Below are 18,992 nucleotides of genomic sequence, written 5' to 3' on the forward strand. Positions count from 1 at the left end.
TAATATTAGCTTAACATTTTCCCATCAACTGGTTCAATTTGATTAAAAATTTTCAGGATTAAAAGAGATGAGGAAAAAAAATTAAAGACTAAATGATTTTCGTAAAACCATTGAGGGCCAAAAATATTATTAGACCACTTTCTCTCAAGCCGAATTAATATTAATTCGAAACTGTGGACTGAAAGATTTAAATAATATATCCAAATTTCACATACTCAACATTATTATACTATTAATAAAAACATTATTTATACTAAAATTTGATAATAGATTCAAATAATAATTGTTCAACCACATTATAAATTCATAAATTTATTCCTACAACAATATGCTAATGTACATAAAAGAAAACTATTTCAATCCATGACATCTCATTCTCAATAATAAAAAAGAAAACAATTTATAATATATATGTATATACATAAAAGGATAGATCAACTTTAATCCCTAAACTTAACATTTATTTTCAATTTAATCCATAAAGTTTATTTTAATCAATCTATTTATCTTTTCAATAATGTGATATTTAAAAGTTATATCATATAACACACGTTTAGTGTACCATATCATCAAATGAGTAAAAAATTAATTTAAAGATCAAAATGAACAAAAAACATTTCAAGAACTAAATTTAAAAGACGTCTAATTCTAAGAACCGAAAGTGATTTTATCCCTGTTAAACATCTCTCATGTGATGGGCACGGGTCGGTTTCGGCCAACCAGATCTGATCAAAAAATTTTACATCTTTCACTCGATCTGGCCCGACTCAAAAAATACCCTCATCCGACTTGACTTTTTGAGATAAATTTCGAATTCGGTGCTACCCGAAATAATAATAAAAATATTATTTTTATTCAATAAAAATAGGGATTCAATTGAAAAAAAAATATATAAAAGGGTATTATTATAATTATCCTTAAATATAAAGTTAAATTATATTTTTCGAGTTGGACAGGTCATATATTTTTACTCTAAATCTGAACCCGTTCTCAACCCAAAACAACCACTAAAATAATAAAAAATATTATTTTTATATATAAATAAGAATTTAATTAAAAATAATATATAAAGGATTATTATTATAATTATCTTTAAATATATAAGATATATTATATTTTTCTGATCGGATAAGATATTTTCACTCTAGACTCGAATTTAATCCAATTAGAACACAACCTTTAAAAAACTTGACTAAGAACAACTCGAACCTCTTGTTTTTTTTTTTTTAATTTCGACCTGATCAAATCGAGTCAGATCAAAACTATCGGGATTTGAGTACTATACCCGTCCCTAGTCATGTCATCTCATTCTGAATGATAAAAATAATAACTTTTCAAAAAGAAAAATGAACAGTACAAAAACATGAGATCTCGAAGTCCTCATCTCTATTGTTGGTGATTCGTAATGCGGCGGCACCGATTTTTTATTATTAATTTTATTGATTAATTTAATTTATTAATTAATTTAATTTTTTTATTTTATTTAATTGTGACATCATTAATTTTAATATTAATTGTCATCTGTCTATTATTTTTTTTTGTTTTAAAATAATAATGATTATGTTTTTGTGATATATTATTTATTTTTATGACACGTTTATCTCTGTCTTTATGACATGTTTTTTTTTTATTTTCTTTGTAGTTTACAGTTTTTTGTTTTTGTTTTATATATCTTTTTTTAGGGTTAGATTAGATATTACCAGGACTGATCAACGACTGATCAAGATGACGATTATTTGTTATCATAATGATCTTTCCTCGTTAGACCCTCTGATTGATTTGGATACGTGTTGTATTTGTAGATAGTTTTTTCACGTCGTTTGATTTTGATTTACGATTTGTCGGTGATCTTTAAGTAGTTTTATTTTTTTTTGTAATTCATTTACCGATGCAGTCATATTTATTCATATATTTAATTTATTCGAGTTTTTTAGTTATGTTTTTAACTTTTTTCTTCTTTGTCCTTATGTGATTTAGGTAGTTAATTTTATCTCAATATAATAATAAAATGACATAATTATATTTAGATTTACGGTTATATTTGTAAATTTAATTGTAATTCTAAATATTTTATTTTTAATAAATTATTGAATTAAAAAAAATGTGGGCCCTCAACCCTCTGGTCTGTATCTAATGTCTAATTATGAACTAATAAAAATGTCCAATGTTAATGAATTATCCTTCCTTTCCTACTTGTCCGAGTTGAAGTTTAGCTGACTCAGAGACTGAGTAAGCTCGCTCGTTTCATCTCTCTGTCTTTTTACTTCAACTTTTTCTTTTCAACTCAGAGCATACCCCCTTTTTTTCACGAGCTCTCACTGAAAAAACAAATTGAAATAAGAAAATATATATATATTCTTAGGTTGTCTTACCATAACCAAAATAAATAAAAAACCCATTTTTAAAAAAAATAATTAAGCTTTTAGTTACCCCACCAAGGCACCAACTCAACTGACCTTATCATTTGCTTTACTGTGTTTCTTTGTTTAGTCTTTGTATTTAGTCCATATTTTCAGAGTTAAAGAATGGGGAGTAATTTGCTTTAATCTTTTGTCCTTTATCTTTTTAAAAACCCTTTTTTTTCTCTAGCTTACATGTGAAGCAAAAACTTTTGTGGGGTTGGATGAGCCCATCGTGATCGAATTTACTCTCAACTGCAATCCCTTGATGAGTGTTTTTTTTTTTTTTTCTTAAATTTAAGCTAATGAAATGGGAAAATGGGTGTGTTGTAGTTCTCTAAACTTCAATCCCTGAAATGGGTATTTTTCCTCTCTCCATTTTCTTAGTAAAAAATTGATCTTTATCGAGGGTGGATCCAAAGATTTAAAAACTTAGGCGATGGAGGACATAGGTCTTTTGAGCAGGGTTGGAAATGGTTGGAATCTCAGAAACATGTTTATTCAAAGGCGAAAACCAGCTGCTGCTTGGTGTAGGGATAAAATGGGGTTGTTAATGGAGAGACATGGCCTATGGTCTGTAGTGGGTGTTGGGCTCGGCAAGTTTGGATGTTGATTTTGATCTGGAAGGATTGTTTGGTGAGAGGGTTTCAGTCATGTTCCAATTAGTCCTGCTTCGTGCTTGTCATAATGTGGAGCTGTTTCCTCAGCTTGACTTCCATGTCTTGCTTGCTTATGTGCTTATCAGTATGGTATGTATCAGTTTCATTCTATTCAAAATGTGCTTTATTGCATCTTTATTGTCTTTGGACATTTTTCAAGTTGGTTGTGATTTTATGTTTGTCAACCTTGATTTGTCTTCGGAGTTCCTTGGTTAAGGTCAAAGAATTGGGCTAGATTCGACAGCTTTATTTTTCGATGTTGAATTGATGTTTTAGAGGTTAGATTATTAGCAAAGATGCTCGGATTAGCTTAAAAGTTTTCGCTTTTAGAATCTTATGGTTTTTTCCGATTGCCGAACTGTTGATTGGAAATCATACTGAAGTTCTTGCAAGAGACGCCGAGACGCAAATTCTCTTGATTCCTAGATCCTTGGACATTATCCTTACGCATAAAAACTCTCTGCATAATGTGTAGAGTGCGATTGAAGTTTTCTTCGAACACTTAATATTGAATCGGCCATAGGTTGCATTACATCTTACACAACCGCGATCTCGGAAGTTAAAAGTTCCCTTTTCCACCCTAGAAAGTTACGTTATTCTTGCTAGTGATGATCGGAAGTTAGGTTGTTGTGATAGTTACGTTGGATTTGCACTTTTCATTCCAACTTGGTTTACTTTGTGGCATCAATCTTATCGACGTATAATTTACGATTAGAAATTTAAGGATGATGCTTAGGATCTGGTCTCATTTGTTTCAGGGAGCGGCAGGAGCTGCTGTTCAGTACTTAGGTCACGCGCCTGGCCTCTTTATCGTAGGACTGTTCGGCATATTGGTGTTATGGATGTATGCTAACTTTTGGATAACCGGAACACTTCTTATAGTTGGAGGTATGACTTGTTTCTTAGCCTATTGAATGAATTTTTCCTGTCAGTGATATATTATTCATACTTCTTTCTTATCTCATTTTCATATATATATATATAAAAATGGATTACGGCTTTCGTTTCTTCGAGCTTATACATGTATGAACCTACATAAGTGTCTTTTTGTATTTAGAAAAATAAACCAGATGGGCTTAATTGTATTTGCATTTCATCTGCTTTAACTGCCTCTGTTGTTTTGTGATCTTTGAAGCTGATATATTTCTGCGCAGGTTATTTGTTCTCCTTAAGTCATGCGCGATTAATAGTTTTAATAGCGACTGCATATTCTGTTTATTGTGTCAAAGTTCGAGTTGGGTGGCATGGCGTTTTTCTATCTATAAACCTTGCTTTTTTGTCGAACGACATGGTGAATTATTTGCTCCAATGTTTTGATAATGCGAGTGAAAACACACATTTTGAAGAACAAAAGGAGCCCAAATCGGTTATGGAAGATGATTTGTCTGGACATTGTGAATACTCTATTCCCACCGATGAACCTACGAAGTTGCATCAATTCAAGTCATCGAGCAAATCTGCTACTACATCAGTTATAAACGAAAAGGAATTCACTGCAAAAAGGGTTGTCAAGGAAGAAACGAGTTCGACTGATGAAATGAAAAGAATATTGAATAGCACGAATCATTACGAAGCATTGGGGTTCCCTCGTCACATAAAAATTGATGCTGGAATCCTCAAGAAGGAATACCGAAAAAAGGTAGATGCTATCCTGAAAGAATCCTTACACATTTGATTTGTCTAAATATCTAATTCAGGTACCGGCAATTATTCATTAAAAGCATTTGCTTCTTATAATTGTCTGGGAAGGAAGGGAGGACATACTTCTTTTATTTTCCTTCTCAAAAGGAAGCATCATTTAGCCTTCTTCAGTTTTCCATTTTTTAGTATATACTAATTTTCTCGATTTATCTTCTGGGAATTTTTGACAGGCCATGCTTGTACATCCCGACAAAAACATGGGAAGTCCTTTAGCAAGTGAATCGTTTAAGAAACTTCAGTGTGCTTATGATGTAACAATGATTTCGTCGTTATTGTTTTAGTCTTTGCATGATTTTTTCATTTTGAGTTCCGATTATCTCGAATGAAAGTTGAACACTGTCGACGATTAGAGAAATTATGGCTTCTTTACACAGCTGGAATTCGTGTGCATTTGTAGGTCCTTTCCGATTCCATGAAGAAGAGGGACTATGATGAGCAATTGAGGAAGGAAGAATCCAAAGTGAGGAGCGTCTGTCGAAAGTCCCATAGCTCTTCACATCAGGTGGTTCTGATTTCTATCGCTCATTTTCGTTTTTCTTTCATTATTTTTTCTTTGTTCCGCTTGCTGTTTCTTACATTCTATATTTGTACAAGCTCTGGATTTTTAGGCAAGTCGACATGATTCCTTATCAATTTAATAAATTCTGGGTTGTCGTGTAAACTAATATCTTCAACAATCTCTCCTTTTAGCAATCTACTTCAGATCATCGCTCTGAAGAATCGAGGCGTATACAATGCACCAAGTGTGGTAATTCCCATATATGGGTGTGCACAAACAGGAACAAGGCCAAGGCTAGGTGGTGTCAGGTCAGACTTCCTGATTATTTTTCAAATCCGGTCTTTCGAAATGTGTGAACTTCTTATACTGGAACAGAATAAGTCTTAACCGTGAAGCTTGAGACCTAAGCCTCATGAGAATGAAAATTTTAATCGAAATTGTAATCACTATTCAATTAATATGGAATTTAATGTGCTCTTGCACACAAAAATAGGCTTTTCATGGAAGCACAGAAAGACAAGCAACACGAACACGTCCAGAAACTGACATACATACAACACGCGTATATATATAGCCCTAAATGCATGAATTTCGTAAATTTCTGAGATTAGTTTTGACTACAGGATTGCTGTCAATATCAAGCCAAGGATGGAGATGGATGGGTTGAGTATAAAGGTTCCTTGGTATTTGATAGGCCTCAGAAGGTAAGCTCCTTTTTTCATCGGTGCAAAATGCTCGATCCGTTTGATTTACTACATTGATAGTTTCAACTGAATTTGGTATGACCATCAAGTTGTGAATGTTTCTGCGTCACTGTCGATAATTTTTACCATTAATTTCACTACCAACGTTTTAGTTCAACGACTACTTAATGAAAGGAAGACCCCAGAGAACAGTATTTTTGTCATTCAAGTAAACATCGGAATGGCCGAATTTCGGTTCCTTTTCTTTCTTCAAATTGGCTGTTTACTATGTTTTCTTCCTGTCCTATAGTGGAAATACCACGTGCTTTTCTGCGCCGAGAGCAAGATCTTCGACGTTTCGGAATGGGCCATCTGTCAGGTCAGTTGTTCACATTACATGCCAAAACATGCATGTGCATGAATGCGTCAGTTTTGTGTGTATGAGCTGGCTTGCTAGTTAAATGATTCAAATCCCATTTGAAAAGAGAATGTTCGGCCTCCTTACCTGTCTCATGTACCTAACAGTTTTTGAACTTACCGAATGGTGGTTGCAGGGAATGGCGTAGACCAAACGCATCGGCCTAGCTTCCACGTAACATGGTTGGTTTAGAGAAGACCCAGAGATCAAAGTCGAGCCGATATCCCTGGGACTTGGATGCTGAAATGATCGACGAAGATGAAGAAGAATTCGGTTTGGCTTCAGCAGGCCTTGGCATCCGGCCTCTTCTGCGAAACCTCTAAACGCAGAAAGAGCTGGAGTCCGTTTAAATTGCCTCAGAAGAAAAGTAAAAAGCAATGGGAGATCTTCGACCTGAAAATCCGAAAAAATGCATTTTACGAAGAATTTTCCCAGCTTTCCGACGACGAGAAACCATTTATCATTCTTCCAACGATGGAGGATTATGGTGTTTGAAGGTGGAAGCAAAAAAGAAACTGGTTTGATCGGCAATTTCGAGATGAAATCGAGGGGGAGAAATGGGGTTCATCATTTCTAGCCAAAGGTTGAAGCTTAGCTGAGAAAATCATCAACATCGATCTACTTGTATATTTATCACCATGTATGAAACATTCTTCTATGACTATCACTACTAGCTATGTTATTATCTGAATTTCTTTTTATGTATTTTCTTTAATTATTCGTGTATTTATTTATTTGTTGTTCCGAGTGGTCTCTGTGGTAAAAATAGTTATTTTTTGAGACTCAAGTTCGAACACCATAGATGTCATGAGTGCGAGGGTTCATTGTCGAAAGGTTGAAAGTTATCTATGAACATATATTGTCTAACATTACAAACATTATCACTGTAGGTGTTCGGGTCGTAATTATCGTTAATTTTTTACTGTAAAGTGACATGTGTCATAATTTTAAATTCTTTAAAAAAAATTAAAAACACTATTATATTCATAAAAAAAACTCTAATTTCTCTTAAATTATAATAAAATCTCAAATCCCTAACTCGTCACTATCGACCTTGTTGGCTACAACCATCGTTGTTGACATAGTCTTGTCATATGTCGTCATAGTTGTCGTTGATTTGTTGTCAGAATCGCTTGGGATCGCGATTTTCAGCCTAGGGTTCACGGGGTACAAAACATCAGTTGAACGCGATTTCATAGGATTATTAATCCTGAGGAATGGTGAGGTCGAGGGAGCTTCGTCGAAGGCAGCAGTCGACGGGAGTTTAGGGTTGAAATGAGAGTTTTCAAAGTTTTGGGTTATTTCAAAACTTTTTTTTTTGTTTTTTAAAATATAATTTCAATTTTTTTAATTTTAAATAAAATTTTAAAACTACCTGAATGTAATCCTGAGGAATGGTGAGGTCGAGGGAGCTTCGTCGAAGGCAGCAGTCGACGGGAGTTTAGGGGTTGAAATGAGAGTTTTCAAAGTTTTGGGTTATTTCAAAACTTTTTTTTTGTTTTTTAAAATATAATTTCAATTTTTTTAATTTTAAATAAAATTTTAAAACTACCTGAATGTGACACGTGACACATTAGCGGAGAAAATTAACGATATTTACGGATCGAACACCTAAAGTAGTAACGTTTATAACGTTAGACACCTGAATCATTAAAAAAAAGGTTTGGACACCTATTCATAAAAAAACACTATAATTTAAACACTTATTTATAATTAAACCTTCTTAAATTTCTCTTACAAACCTAAACCATAAATCTTATAACATATGATAATACATATTAGTTAAATATATCCATTCAACATGAAATTTTGATGAAAAAAATAGAGAAATTAACATAAAAAAGGAAGTGTCGTCTTTTCTTTTTTGAGAGAAGAATAATGTGTTCGGGTTCGAGTCTCAATGAATAACGGTAATTCCTTTATTACGGAGGCAAGAAGAACATTCCAAACGAATATTTTTTAATCTAAATGTGTGTTTTAATGGGAATTGGAATCAAATAGAGCAACACAGTGTCTTTCGTGTGTCAAACTTTGTTTAAAGAAGACTTAATTATATTTTTAACCTCATAATCACTTTCTGTACAATATTATAACCTCATAATCTCTCCCCTTAAGTAGCATTAGAAAAAGTATTCAAAAATTCGATGTGGGACGCATCTATGTAAACATTGCTAAGATTATGAAAAGGCAAAGCACCAAGAAAGGAATTTGATAAAGTTGAGGTACTTTTTTAGTAAAAGAAATCGGTGCAAAGTCTTCGGGTGGGAATGGCCATTTTGAGTAACAGAAATGGTAAATGAGCATTGAATGTATGTGTTAAAGAATTTGAAATTTTAAGGACAGATTCGAGTGATGTATTATTTAGGTCCTTTTTCGTAATCGATGATTCATAATGTTGGGACCAAAATGAATATTATGTGGTGTAGTGGGTATAATCAAGAGATAGATTTGTTGAAAACAATGTTGCTCATTCAAGGGCCATATGGCATATGTTGTTGCTACACTATACATATATTGTATATTATTATATAGATAAATAAACATATTAACATAATCTCATAAATGATCACCAAAAGAATGATAATACATAGGGTAGATAATGTATTTAGTACCTAAACGATCGATTTTAGTTCGTTTTAATACTTGAATTTTCAATTTGTTCTCCTAGCGTTCAGATTTTGTTTCGTTTTAATACTCAGCCGTTAAAAACTTAACGGATGGACTCGTCGGTCGCCGTGTCTATAGTCGTCGATCATCGCATTCGTCGGTCGATGAAGCCTTAACTTTGCGGTCCGTATCTTTTCAACCCACTAAACATGATTTTGGTCTCCGTTTCTTCGGAAAATGCCTCAATCTCCCAAATTGATGATGAACTCTTCGACTTCTTCATTCTTCGATCTTCATCATCAATTGTCTGATGGGTCTAAAACTAGACTATATTGGTTCTCTCGTCATTCTCTCGTGGTTCACCGTTCAGATTGGTCGTCCGTCCACATGAGCTATGTCCGGTCAGCCTATCCGTTAAGTTTTTAACGGTGAGTTACTAAAATAAAATAAAAACTAAATGTTAGGTATGGTTTTGAAAAAAAATGAAAGCTTAGGTACTGAAACAAACAAAAACTAATAGACTATGTATTAAATGCATAATTTACCCTAATATATATTGTTTTATTTAAAAATCTATAATTGTAGTATGAGTCTCTCCATTATTCTACAATCTTTCATTTTAGTTTCACATATTTAATTTTTTTATTTCTATAGTATTATTAGTAATTTCAAATTCAGAGTAAAAATACAAAATTTTCTTTTCAAAACAAATTTAAATATTATGTGATTGTGTAATCAAGTGAAACTAAAAAAATTCACGCAATCAGTTTGTACTTACTACTGATAACAGAGTAAACTACACATTTAGTATTTAAATTATCAGTTTTTTTTTTTAGTACTTTTAATTTTTTTTCAAAATCATATCTAACGTTTATTTTTATTTTTTTTAATACTCTTTCATTAAAAAATTAACGCATTTAATACCTAAACTTTTAAAAAAATATAAAACTTCGTTAAATTTTGAATGAGGTACTAAAATAAAACAAAAACTAAAGTTTTTAACGGTGAGTACTGAAATGAAACAAAAACTAAAGTTTTATGGTATTGAAAAAAATAAAATTTAGATACTGAAACAAATCAAAACTGATAATTTAGGTAGTAAACGCGTAATTTACCCATGATAAAATAAAAAAGTGTTAAACTAAGTAAAATGGTTGTATTATAAATTTCAGTATGATAGAGGGACTAAAACCAAAATTAAACTTATATTTATTCCCTCCTAAAAGTTCTCCATCCCCCATGCATTTTCTCCTCCGCTTCTCTCTTCGATATATATAGAAATCATAAATGAGAAACCTTAAGCTTAAGCTCTAAACTCATCGGCCATGGACGAAGAAACTTATTTTTCCGACTCCGATCATCTCGACTTCAGCTTCACTTCCACCTTTACTAACAAAACCTCTCTTTTCGCCGACGCCACAATTGGAATCCTCATTTTGCAGCTATTAAATCAGCCGCCGCCCTTTTCGCCGACGGAAACCTCCAACTCAGCCACCTCAAGCTTAGCCGCCATTTGGGTACGGGAAACCACGGTAGGGTCTTCCTCTGTCAGCTCAAAGACCACGACGGCGACGCCTTCGCTCTGAAAGTAATCGACAGGGATTCGTTGAACGGCAAGAAACTTTCCCACGTCGAAACGGAGGGGAAGATCTTATCCATGTTGAACCACCCGTTTCTCCCGACGCTTTACGCGCGTATCGAAGCTTCTCACTATACTTGTTTCGTTATCGATTTCTGTCCCGACGGAGACCTTCATTCTCTTCTGCGTAAACAGCCCGGGAACCGGTTTTCTTTGCCGGCGGTTCGGTTTTTCACGGCGGAGGTTTTGGTTGCTTTGGAGTATTTGCATGCCTTGGGGATCGTTTACAGGGATCTTAATTAAACCCGAAAACGTATTGTTACGAGACGACGGACATATAATGTTGTCGGATTTCGATTTGTCTTTGTCGCTGACGTGTTCCCCACCGTTAACTTCCTCCCGCGGGAGACGGAATCTTTCCGCCGCGGATTTCGGTTCCGCTGTTGGAACGGCCGCCGCCGACGAAGAAGTTGTTCCCGAATTCGTCGCGGAGCCGGTGACGGCCACGGTAACAGCATTGACTGGTGGGCTTTCGGAGTATTCATTCACGAGTTGTTGTACGGAACGACGCTGTTTAAGGGTGTTAATAACAATATTACGCTTCGGAATGGAATGATCACGTTCCGCAAATTTAATATACGGTTAAAAAAAATACTATCGGTTTTGTTATTGTTTAAATAATAAAAACGGTAAAAAATTTGAAAATATTATTAAACGTTAAAAAAATACTGATTTTATTATTATTAGACGTTTTAATCGAATTTTAAAAAAAATGATCGAAAATATTATTAGACGTTAAAAATAACAAAAAAAATTATTAGACGCTAAAAATGACCGAAAATATAAAAAAAAAATGATTTTTAAATAACACCTTATTTTAGTCTCCACCGAGAATTTCGGAGGCAAAGGATTTGATCGAGAAATTTCTGGTAAAGGACCCCAGAAAGAGGCTAGGATACACAAATGGTGCGCAGGATATTAAACGGCACCCGTTTTTTATGGGGTCAAGTGGCCGTTGATTAGGCAGTACAAGCCGCCGGAGATGGTGGGTGGGCGGTGGCCAAGAGGGTGCACGTTGGCCGTGTGAAGCGGCGGCGATGGTTTTGGAAAGGACTCGATAGTCTGATGAGAAGTTAAAAAAAAAAAGACATAGTAATTCTAATGAGTATGATTATGTTTATAATCATAATACTATACCCTAAGAAGGATGCTTAGGGTTTTGCTGGTAAAACTAAAGAGTAGATATTATAAGATTAGAATTCACTTCTACTCGTTTCATTTTAATTACTTGAATTAGGTAAATATTCTAAAATAATATCTACGATAATATTATTACCATAACAATATTCAAACAATATTATCTATCAAAATATCTTTTTTATAAAGATACGTCATGTGATAAACGTTTTTCAAAATATTCATTTTATAATGCACATCTTTATCGATATGATAGGTTTTTCGAATGATTTCTCTTACACTGAATAAAACCATTAATCTTCTGCATTTTCAACACCAACAATTTTCAGATCAACCAAATATTACTGACGTGGCTTGATGATGACATGATATTTATTAAAAAAATAAATAATAAAACATTTACTAATTACAACAATTAGAAAAAAAAATCTCTAAAAATTTGACATAATCTCTTAATCTTTTGGGAATTTATTCTAACAAGTGTGTTAATAAAATTTTAATCTAATCCCTTAATCCACAGACGCAAAAGACTCACAGTTCTGTTGGTCAAAAATAATCGACGAACTTTGAGGGCTAAGACGAACACTATAGACAATTTTGAGTGTTAAATTGATAAAATAAATTATAGGGACAAAAATAATAATAGATTTACAACATGGGCAACAGTGGCCCTTAAACCAAATTAAAATAATAAGAATAGGTCACACATATAATTTAAAAAAATCCATTGATTAGCAATCACAAGAATCCAACACAGTTGATTAGCATCATTTAGGCAGAGAGATCTACACACATTCTATTTTTTGTGTTTTCTTAGCTGTTGCCCATGCAAGGCAACAAATGGAATACATGTTCAACTGTACATTGGAAAATAAATATGAATCTTAAAGCCCATTAGATTGCAGTCCTCCCAACTGTTCCAATATTCCATGCTCTCTCCTTCTCCTTCTGGTTCAGTTTCTGCTGAGTTTCCTTGGTTCCTCCTTTTCTACCATTGCCAACCACTACTCTACCGGCTGCTCTCCCTCGACTTCCTATCGAAACTCGAACCCTCTCCATCCCCACATTTAGACCTCTTCTCAAATGTTGCTGCATTGGTGACTTTAGCTGAACTTTCTTTTGAAGGCTACGTCTCAATATGGTGCTCAGCTTCTTACTCCCGCTTTTCATCGGTTTAGGACTGTTGCATACGCCGTGTTCCGGTATAAACTCGTCTGCCTCTTCTTTTATATCCGGTTGGGATGGCAATGGAAGAACTGGCTGTGCAAGCTGCGCTGAGCAAGGCATGCTTGGCAATGGTATTAAAGAGTTGCGTCTTGGAGCTGAGGATAGTGGCAGCCTATGTATCGCTGGGCACATCGAGGCTCTTCCGGTTTCGTCGGTAGTCGCAGTTGTTCAGCAACCTCGGGGTTGTTTCTTTTTCGACTGGATCAATGTGCTTGATGGAACCATCAGCTACCGAAAGAGGTATAGAAGACCTGGAGCTATTCTCTGTAAGTGGACGAGTTAAGTTACTTGCTCTTTCAATGTACCACTTTTAACTTCATTCGAATTCTTGTTAGCTCCCAAAAGCCGAGTGCTAACGGCGGTCTCATCGCTGAATTATTACTATTGTCTCATCATTCTGCTGCTTCATTTGTTGCTGTTGCTGGTGCTGCTCAGCGATCCTTGTATCGACATGCTGGCGTGCTAGCTTCCTCTCAATGAGTAGCTGTGACTCCAGTTCTTTCACCTGGAAAAAAAAAAGCAATTGATGAGGACCAAGATTCCCATTACTTAAAACTGAATATTTTTCATATGATTGATAATAAATAATACCTTTTCTTGCAAGTTCTTGTTTTCAGGTCTTTATCCTTCATTTTCAAGTCTAATCCATGAATTGTGTCTTCCATCTTCCTGATTTGCATATCTTTGTTCTTCATGTCTTGCTTTGATTTCTCAACCTTTGTATGAACCAAAAACAAAAATGCTATTAGTATCATAAAAATGACAAGATAAGCTCGAAAATGTTGCCACTAAGTTGTCAGTTGCACCATCTGTTTCCATCTCAGAAGTTCCGAGGTGTCCATTTGCTTCTTCGCCGGACCCAACTCTATTCCTCGAACTCTACTTGCAAAGTTCAGGGAACATGGGTCCACTGAGGTCATTCTCATTGGGACTGATTTGTACAAACATGAGCGTCTTGAATCCCTCCTGTAACAAACACAAACCTTATCATCAGTTATTTTCATTGTTTATATCGGAGTAATTTCACCATAGCGAATAAAGATAAAATGACCTAAAGAGTCTTGAAGCAAATGTGTAAGCTTTGAGTTCCTGCATGATTAAAGTATAGTTGAGTTTAAACCTGAGAATTTGGTGTTCTTAATAGTTTAAAAGTATTCCTTTTGTTTTTATAACCTGAAAGGAATATGGGGGCTTTAGTAGCAAGAGCAGATATGACATCACCAAGTGCAGACAAAGATCTGTTGATATTTTGAGTTTCCTTGAGTCTTTCACCGAGCACATCAGTTTTTGCTACTCGTTCGCTTCCTGCTAGGTCCACCAACCATAGCTTGCTTTTTGTGCATTCACCATTCAACAAATTCTCTCCCTTAACCATCACACAATGAAGACTGCACCGAGAGAGACCCGTAAGCCAGAATTTTAGCATCGTTTAAAGACATTTGGTGCAATACGAACCAAATTAATTTAAAATAAAATTTGATGACGGACCAGTGGGATCTGCTGCTATGCTCGTTGGCATTAGTTAAGCCAACCGCCCTTGCATTACTGCCGGTTTGTAAAACCTCCCACACCTCTTTCATGTTGTTTACATGCGCTTCGACTAGACCCGGTACATGGTGTACTCCTTCACCCACTTGCCTTACTTCAAGTCTACAATGAGCCACATTGATTTAAAAGGATTTTAACCATTTGAAAGTTCCCAAGAATGACTTCACTTTAGTAGCATCATTCATAGTTTAATAAATTAACAATTTACACAGAATTTCATCAGGCACTAACACATACTGTTGTATCTTTGATGCAGGTTGATATCTCATCAAGATTAATTATCAATCTTAATTTTATTACTCTAGAAAAGTGAAATGTAATTGAAAAAAAAAAAACATGCTTAAACAAAAACTTACCTTTTGTCATCATGCCTTGCTGAGAGCCTGACACCAGCAAATCTCTAACTGTTCATTGTAGACTTCTAATGCACTGACAGATATCTCATATCTACAGAACTTTCTCATTGATTATGCGAAACAATTCTCAAGAGTCCTAAAATTAACTCCACGAGCTTCTTTGTACCTTCCATCGTAAAAGTTTTCCCAGTCCCGTCTGCCCATAAGCGAAAATGCAGACATTGAAGCCATCTAGAACCGAGGGTAGCAAATGGGCTGTGTCTTGAAAAACATCGGCTGAACAAAAACAAGAAATGTAAACATAGAAGTAAGAATATCGTTGATATTACAGTTGCTTTATGTCCAAAACAGCTGTAAGTCATGGCATTACATTGCTCAGCTTGAGGGCCAAAAACAGCATCAAACTTAAAGGTTTTCTTGGGAGCACCATTTGATATCACGGTGAGTTCACCATCTTTTGCAGATTCAAAGTCAATAGCCATTGAAGCTCCTGCTGCTATTTCTTCAGAATTTAGAGGCCTACACCGACAAAAGACTCGTATGTTGCCTGCAAGAAATAGGAAATTTCAGTTCGGCCTAAGTTTCTAATCTATGTCATATATTTTAAATATTAAATAATCAACTTGATTAACCTTTCAATTCTAGAACTTTGTTGTACAGTTCTTTCATTTCTTTGGCCCCTTTGACAAATTTAGTCTTGAGATCTTCATGCAAATCTGCTGGTTTACTTTTGGACAGATAATAGGATTACAAGAAGGGGGAGAAAATATGTATCAAGCAATTCGAAAACTGAATATTTGAGTAAATGTGCTTATAAGTTGTATTGCTAACTTACTTCTCGACAGAACTTTAGGCCAATATCATCGATATCCAGATGAAATTCTTATAAAGTGATACCTCCTCTGATAGTTTGATATGTTCCATTTTCATTATCTGCTAATTGGAACATTTTGAAACTTTTACAATCACAGTTCTAGCTTTGTATCGACTAACTATGCATCATCGAGTTCTGATTATTACCTTCAATTTTCTGTCACGTCCCTCAATGATGAGAACCATCTGCTCTTCTCTTTCACTTGTCCCTCAATTGCAAAGGCTATAATAAAAGCAAAATCATTCACTCCATATACACATAACTATAAGGTATTTACAGCTTATCAAAAGGAAAAAAAGAGCAAGAAATACTTTACCCAATGACCAACATGCATTGATTTACGCATAAGCTCATTTTGAAGTTCCTGTAAAGATTTGCAAGCCTCTTGACACTCTTTAGTTTTGAGCTGGTTATCCCTCTTAAGCCCTTCTAAGGCACTCCTCATATCTGCTATCCTTCTTTGGCTCTCATCTCTGTTTGCAGCCTTTGATACTTTACTTCTACCTCATCGTCACTAATATCCTGCAAATGATCATATTATAATGATCTCAGTTTTCTCAACTCCCAATTTTAATTTGTTCTACTCGAACACAAAAAAAAATATAGGAAGTTCCATTACTCTTGGCGATTCTTCTACTCGAACACAAAAAAAAATATAGGAAGTTCCATTACTCTTGGCGATTCATGATCTCCCACTATTGCCATTCCCATGATTTCCTCTGATCCAGCTTTAAATCCTGTTTCACAAATTTGTTCAACAAATTCTTCTCGACTTCAAGACACATTTTGTTTCTTACCAATAAAAATAAATAATTTCATGAAATTATATCTTTCAAGAATGTTGCCAACCTTTCTCGCATATAACATGAGGTTTGTCCCAGAGAAAACTTTAAACAGCCATGCCCAATGTTACCTCAAGGTATACGTCCAACATTGGTATGCTTAAATTTTTCAAAGTGTTCCTATATATTTGGAGGACCATTCCCCGGCACCTATTTCTAGATATTTTCGGACAACACGAGTTGCTTTAACATAGAAAGTTGCTAAAATGTGTTAACTTACTTCAGGGAATCTTTCCTTATAGTGATGCCACATACAATTGGACTCCCAATGATCCTTCAAATCTAATGAGCAAGCCTCCCCCACTATCAACAAAGTTCTAATGTTTAGATATAACCAGAGGCTTATTTGCACCAACCTGGCCATATATATCTAGGCTGGTCACAACCTGCAATATGTTCAATCAACTTGATCAAATAATAAAGCTGATTAGTATAATGTGATATTGGAAGCTTCAAATGATCAAATCCGAATTTCTTACCTTCTCTTCTTGTATTAAACATTAACACTCTAATTCCTGGTGGACCACTGGTGAAAACTATTTCTGCAAAATGCAGATCAATAGCATAAAAGCCAGACTCTAGTGTTGAAAAGTTGTATGAGAAGTTGCCGACTCGAGCTGTGTCATATAATGACTTTCCCACTCCATCTCCAATAATTAACATCACCACCCTCGTAACAATTATCGTTCGAATAAATTACACCATCGAATTTGGCTGCTCCATTAAGCACCTGCATTGATGCTTATAACAGGAATGTTTTCATGCTTATCGTCTGCAGTTTCTGGTAATGGAAGTAGCTCGAAGGAAGATTCGGGGGACAGTTCTTTGTGGGAATGTTTGGCACACTGTTGAGAACTTGACAGTGGGAGTTTTGACTTAGCTTACTACCATCAGATCCATCAATGCCATTCTAAAGAAAGCTCAAATGAACACCTTGTTTCCCAAGAATTCAGGAGAATCTCCATAGGCTTTTGATGGAATATCGGGTGATCCAGTGCATATAACAAGGTCCGGCGACGATAGAGAAAATCCCACATGGATCGGCCTGAAAACCAATTCTTTATATTAAAAATTACATCCTTAAACACTTGGATCCAATGCAAAAGGAGAAAATTTCATTTCTAAGAAAAGGGTTTTTACCTCAATTTCTCTAAGTGGTGTACTGATTACATTCAAGCTTTGCAAATGCCGGGGATCATCTACATCAGCTAAAAACAAAAACCCAAAGTTAATTATATCAAAGGATTCGAAACTAAATCTTATTTTCGAAGTTCTTCAAAATCAAAGGTTTTTTTTTTACCATCAATTTCTCTAAGGGCGTACTAATTACATTAGAGCTTTGCGATTGCGTAGCTCAGGATCATCTAAATCAGCTAAAACAAAAACCCAAGTTAATTTAGATCAAGAAGTAAAAATGATTAAAACCCAATATTTCATCTTCAAAAATACTTCAAAAGAAACGGAAAATTACCGGAATTTGTTTAGGAGAAGATCCGGATTGGACATCGATGGGCTTTCTAAGCGGGAAGCCATAGCTGCATCAGAATCTGAAACAAAGAACAAAGAAAAAAGATGAACAAATCAGTAAAATGAATTGGAAACTGATTTGGTGAGTGGAAATGCTTACAAATAGAGGCGTTTTGTTGCCAAGAAACGTCGGTTAGAAGAAGAGGGTCGGTCCCATAGATAATGAAAATCGTTGGAATCTTCCATTGTAAACAGAGAGATAAAAAAGGAAAGGATCCGCGTTACCGTTGGGATCTTGGGTTTCCTTTTCAAATTTGAATTAGTATAGCGGACGATGTCTCACGTGCGGAACACGTGCCGTGGCTCCCAATTTTAATGATATTTCATTTTTAAAAATCTCCGATACGCTCCTTTTTATTATTTATTTTTTTAAAAATAATGGTTTCTTATCTATACACCGATCTAAAGTATCCCATCGTAAATTAATTCTAAATAAATAAGTTTTTATAGAAACAATAATTTTATTTAAAAAAATATCATAATTACAATAAGATTTACAATTATAATCATAAATTAAACAATAATTAGGATACTTTTTTATAATCACTGAAATAAAAATTAAAAATTTAATACACGTAAGGATCATATCTTTAAGATTAATCGAATCAAATTATATTTTTAAATTTAATTGAATTTGGTTTAATTTACACAAGTTAAAATACCTCAATTGTCCCTAAAGATCTTGGCATAGACACTAACGTCTATAAAGGTGTTTGAGCTTTTATTGTAAAATGATTTAGATATTTGAAACAAATACTTCTTATAATCCATTGGTTTAATAAAAGAGGATTAAAATTCAATTTGGTTTTAAAAATAAAAAATATGTATATAACATGATCTAATATATATAGGGATATGATCCAATTACACAGGGTA

The 18,992-nt window shown here is 34.5% G+C and overlaps 1 protein-coding gene, 1 long non-coding RNA gene and 3 pseudogenes across 2 annotated transcripts; 2 read left to right on the forward strand and 3 right to left on the reverse strand.

Annotated features, from left to right (window-relative positions):
- Window positions 1-3,072: 3,072 nt before the first annotated feature.
- Window positions 3,073-6,253, forward strand: LOC120123873. The gene is made up of 7 exons (XM_039142679.1): window positions 3,073-3,148; window positions 3,817-3,946; window positions 4,213-4,697; window positions 4,930-5,010; window positions 5,157-5,261; window positions 5,450-5,566; window positions 5,882-6,253. Exons 1-7 carry the CDS (start codon window positions 3,146-3,148, stop codon window positions 6,017-6,019), a joined length of 1,059 nt encoding a protein of 352 aa, XP_038998610.1. The 5' UTR covers window positions 3,073-3,145; the 3' UTR covers window positions 6,020-6,253.
- A 4,034-nt stretch (window positions 6,254-10,287) lies between these two features.
- On the forward strand, window positions 10,288-11,181 carry LOC120123862 (annotated as a pseudogene).
- A 1,274-nt stretch (window positions 11,182-12,455) lies between these two features.
- Window positions 12,456-15,706, reverse strand: LOC120123851 (annotated as a pseudogene).
- A 9-nt stretch (window positions 15,707-15,715) lies between these two features.
- LOC120123852 lies at window positions 15,716-16,191 on the reverse strand. Its single transcript, XR_005516226.1, has 3 exons — window positions 16,064-16,191; window positions 15,894-15,969; window positions 15,716-15,806 (listed from the first exon to the last, which is right to left on the reverse strand). It is a non-coding gene; the product is annotated as an uncharacterized LOC120123852 (long non-coding RNA).
- Window positions 16,192-16,864: 673 nt separating this feature from the next.
- On the reverse strand, window positions 16,865-17,788 carry LOC120123905 (annotated as a pseudogene).
- Between the last annotated feature and the right edge of the window lie 1,204 nt (window positions 17,789-18,992).

This window comes from Hibiscus syriacus, unplaced genomic scaffold (assembly GCF_006381635.1).
Source record: "Hibiscus syriacus cultivar Baekdansim isolate YM2019G1 unplaced genomic scaffold, ASM638163v2 tig00110403_pilon, whole genome shotgun sequence".
Lineage (NCBI taxonomy): Eukaryota > Viridiplantae > Streptophyta > Magnoliopsida > Malvales > Malvaceae > Hibiscus > Hibiscus syriacus.

Coding starts and splice junctions, on each gene's coding strand:
- LOC120123873 (XM_039142679.1), top strand. Junction 3,947..4,212: donor AACACTTCTTATAGTTGGAG/GTATGACTTGTT, acceptor ATTTCTGCGCAG/GTTATTTGTTCTCCTTAAGT. Junction 5,567..5,881: donor CCAAGGCTAGGTGGTGTCAG/GTCAGACTTCCT, acceptor TTTTGACTACAG/GATTGCTGTCAATATCAAGC.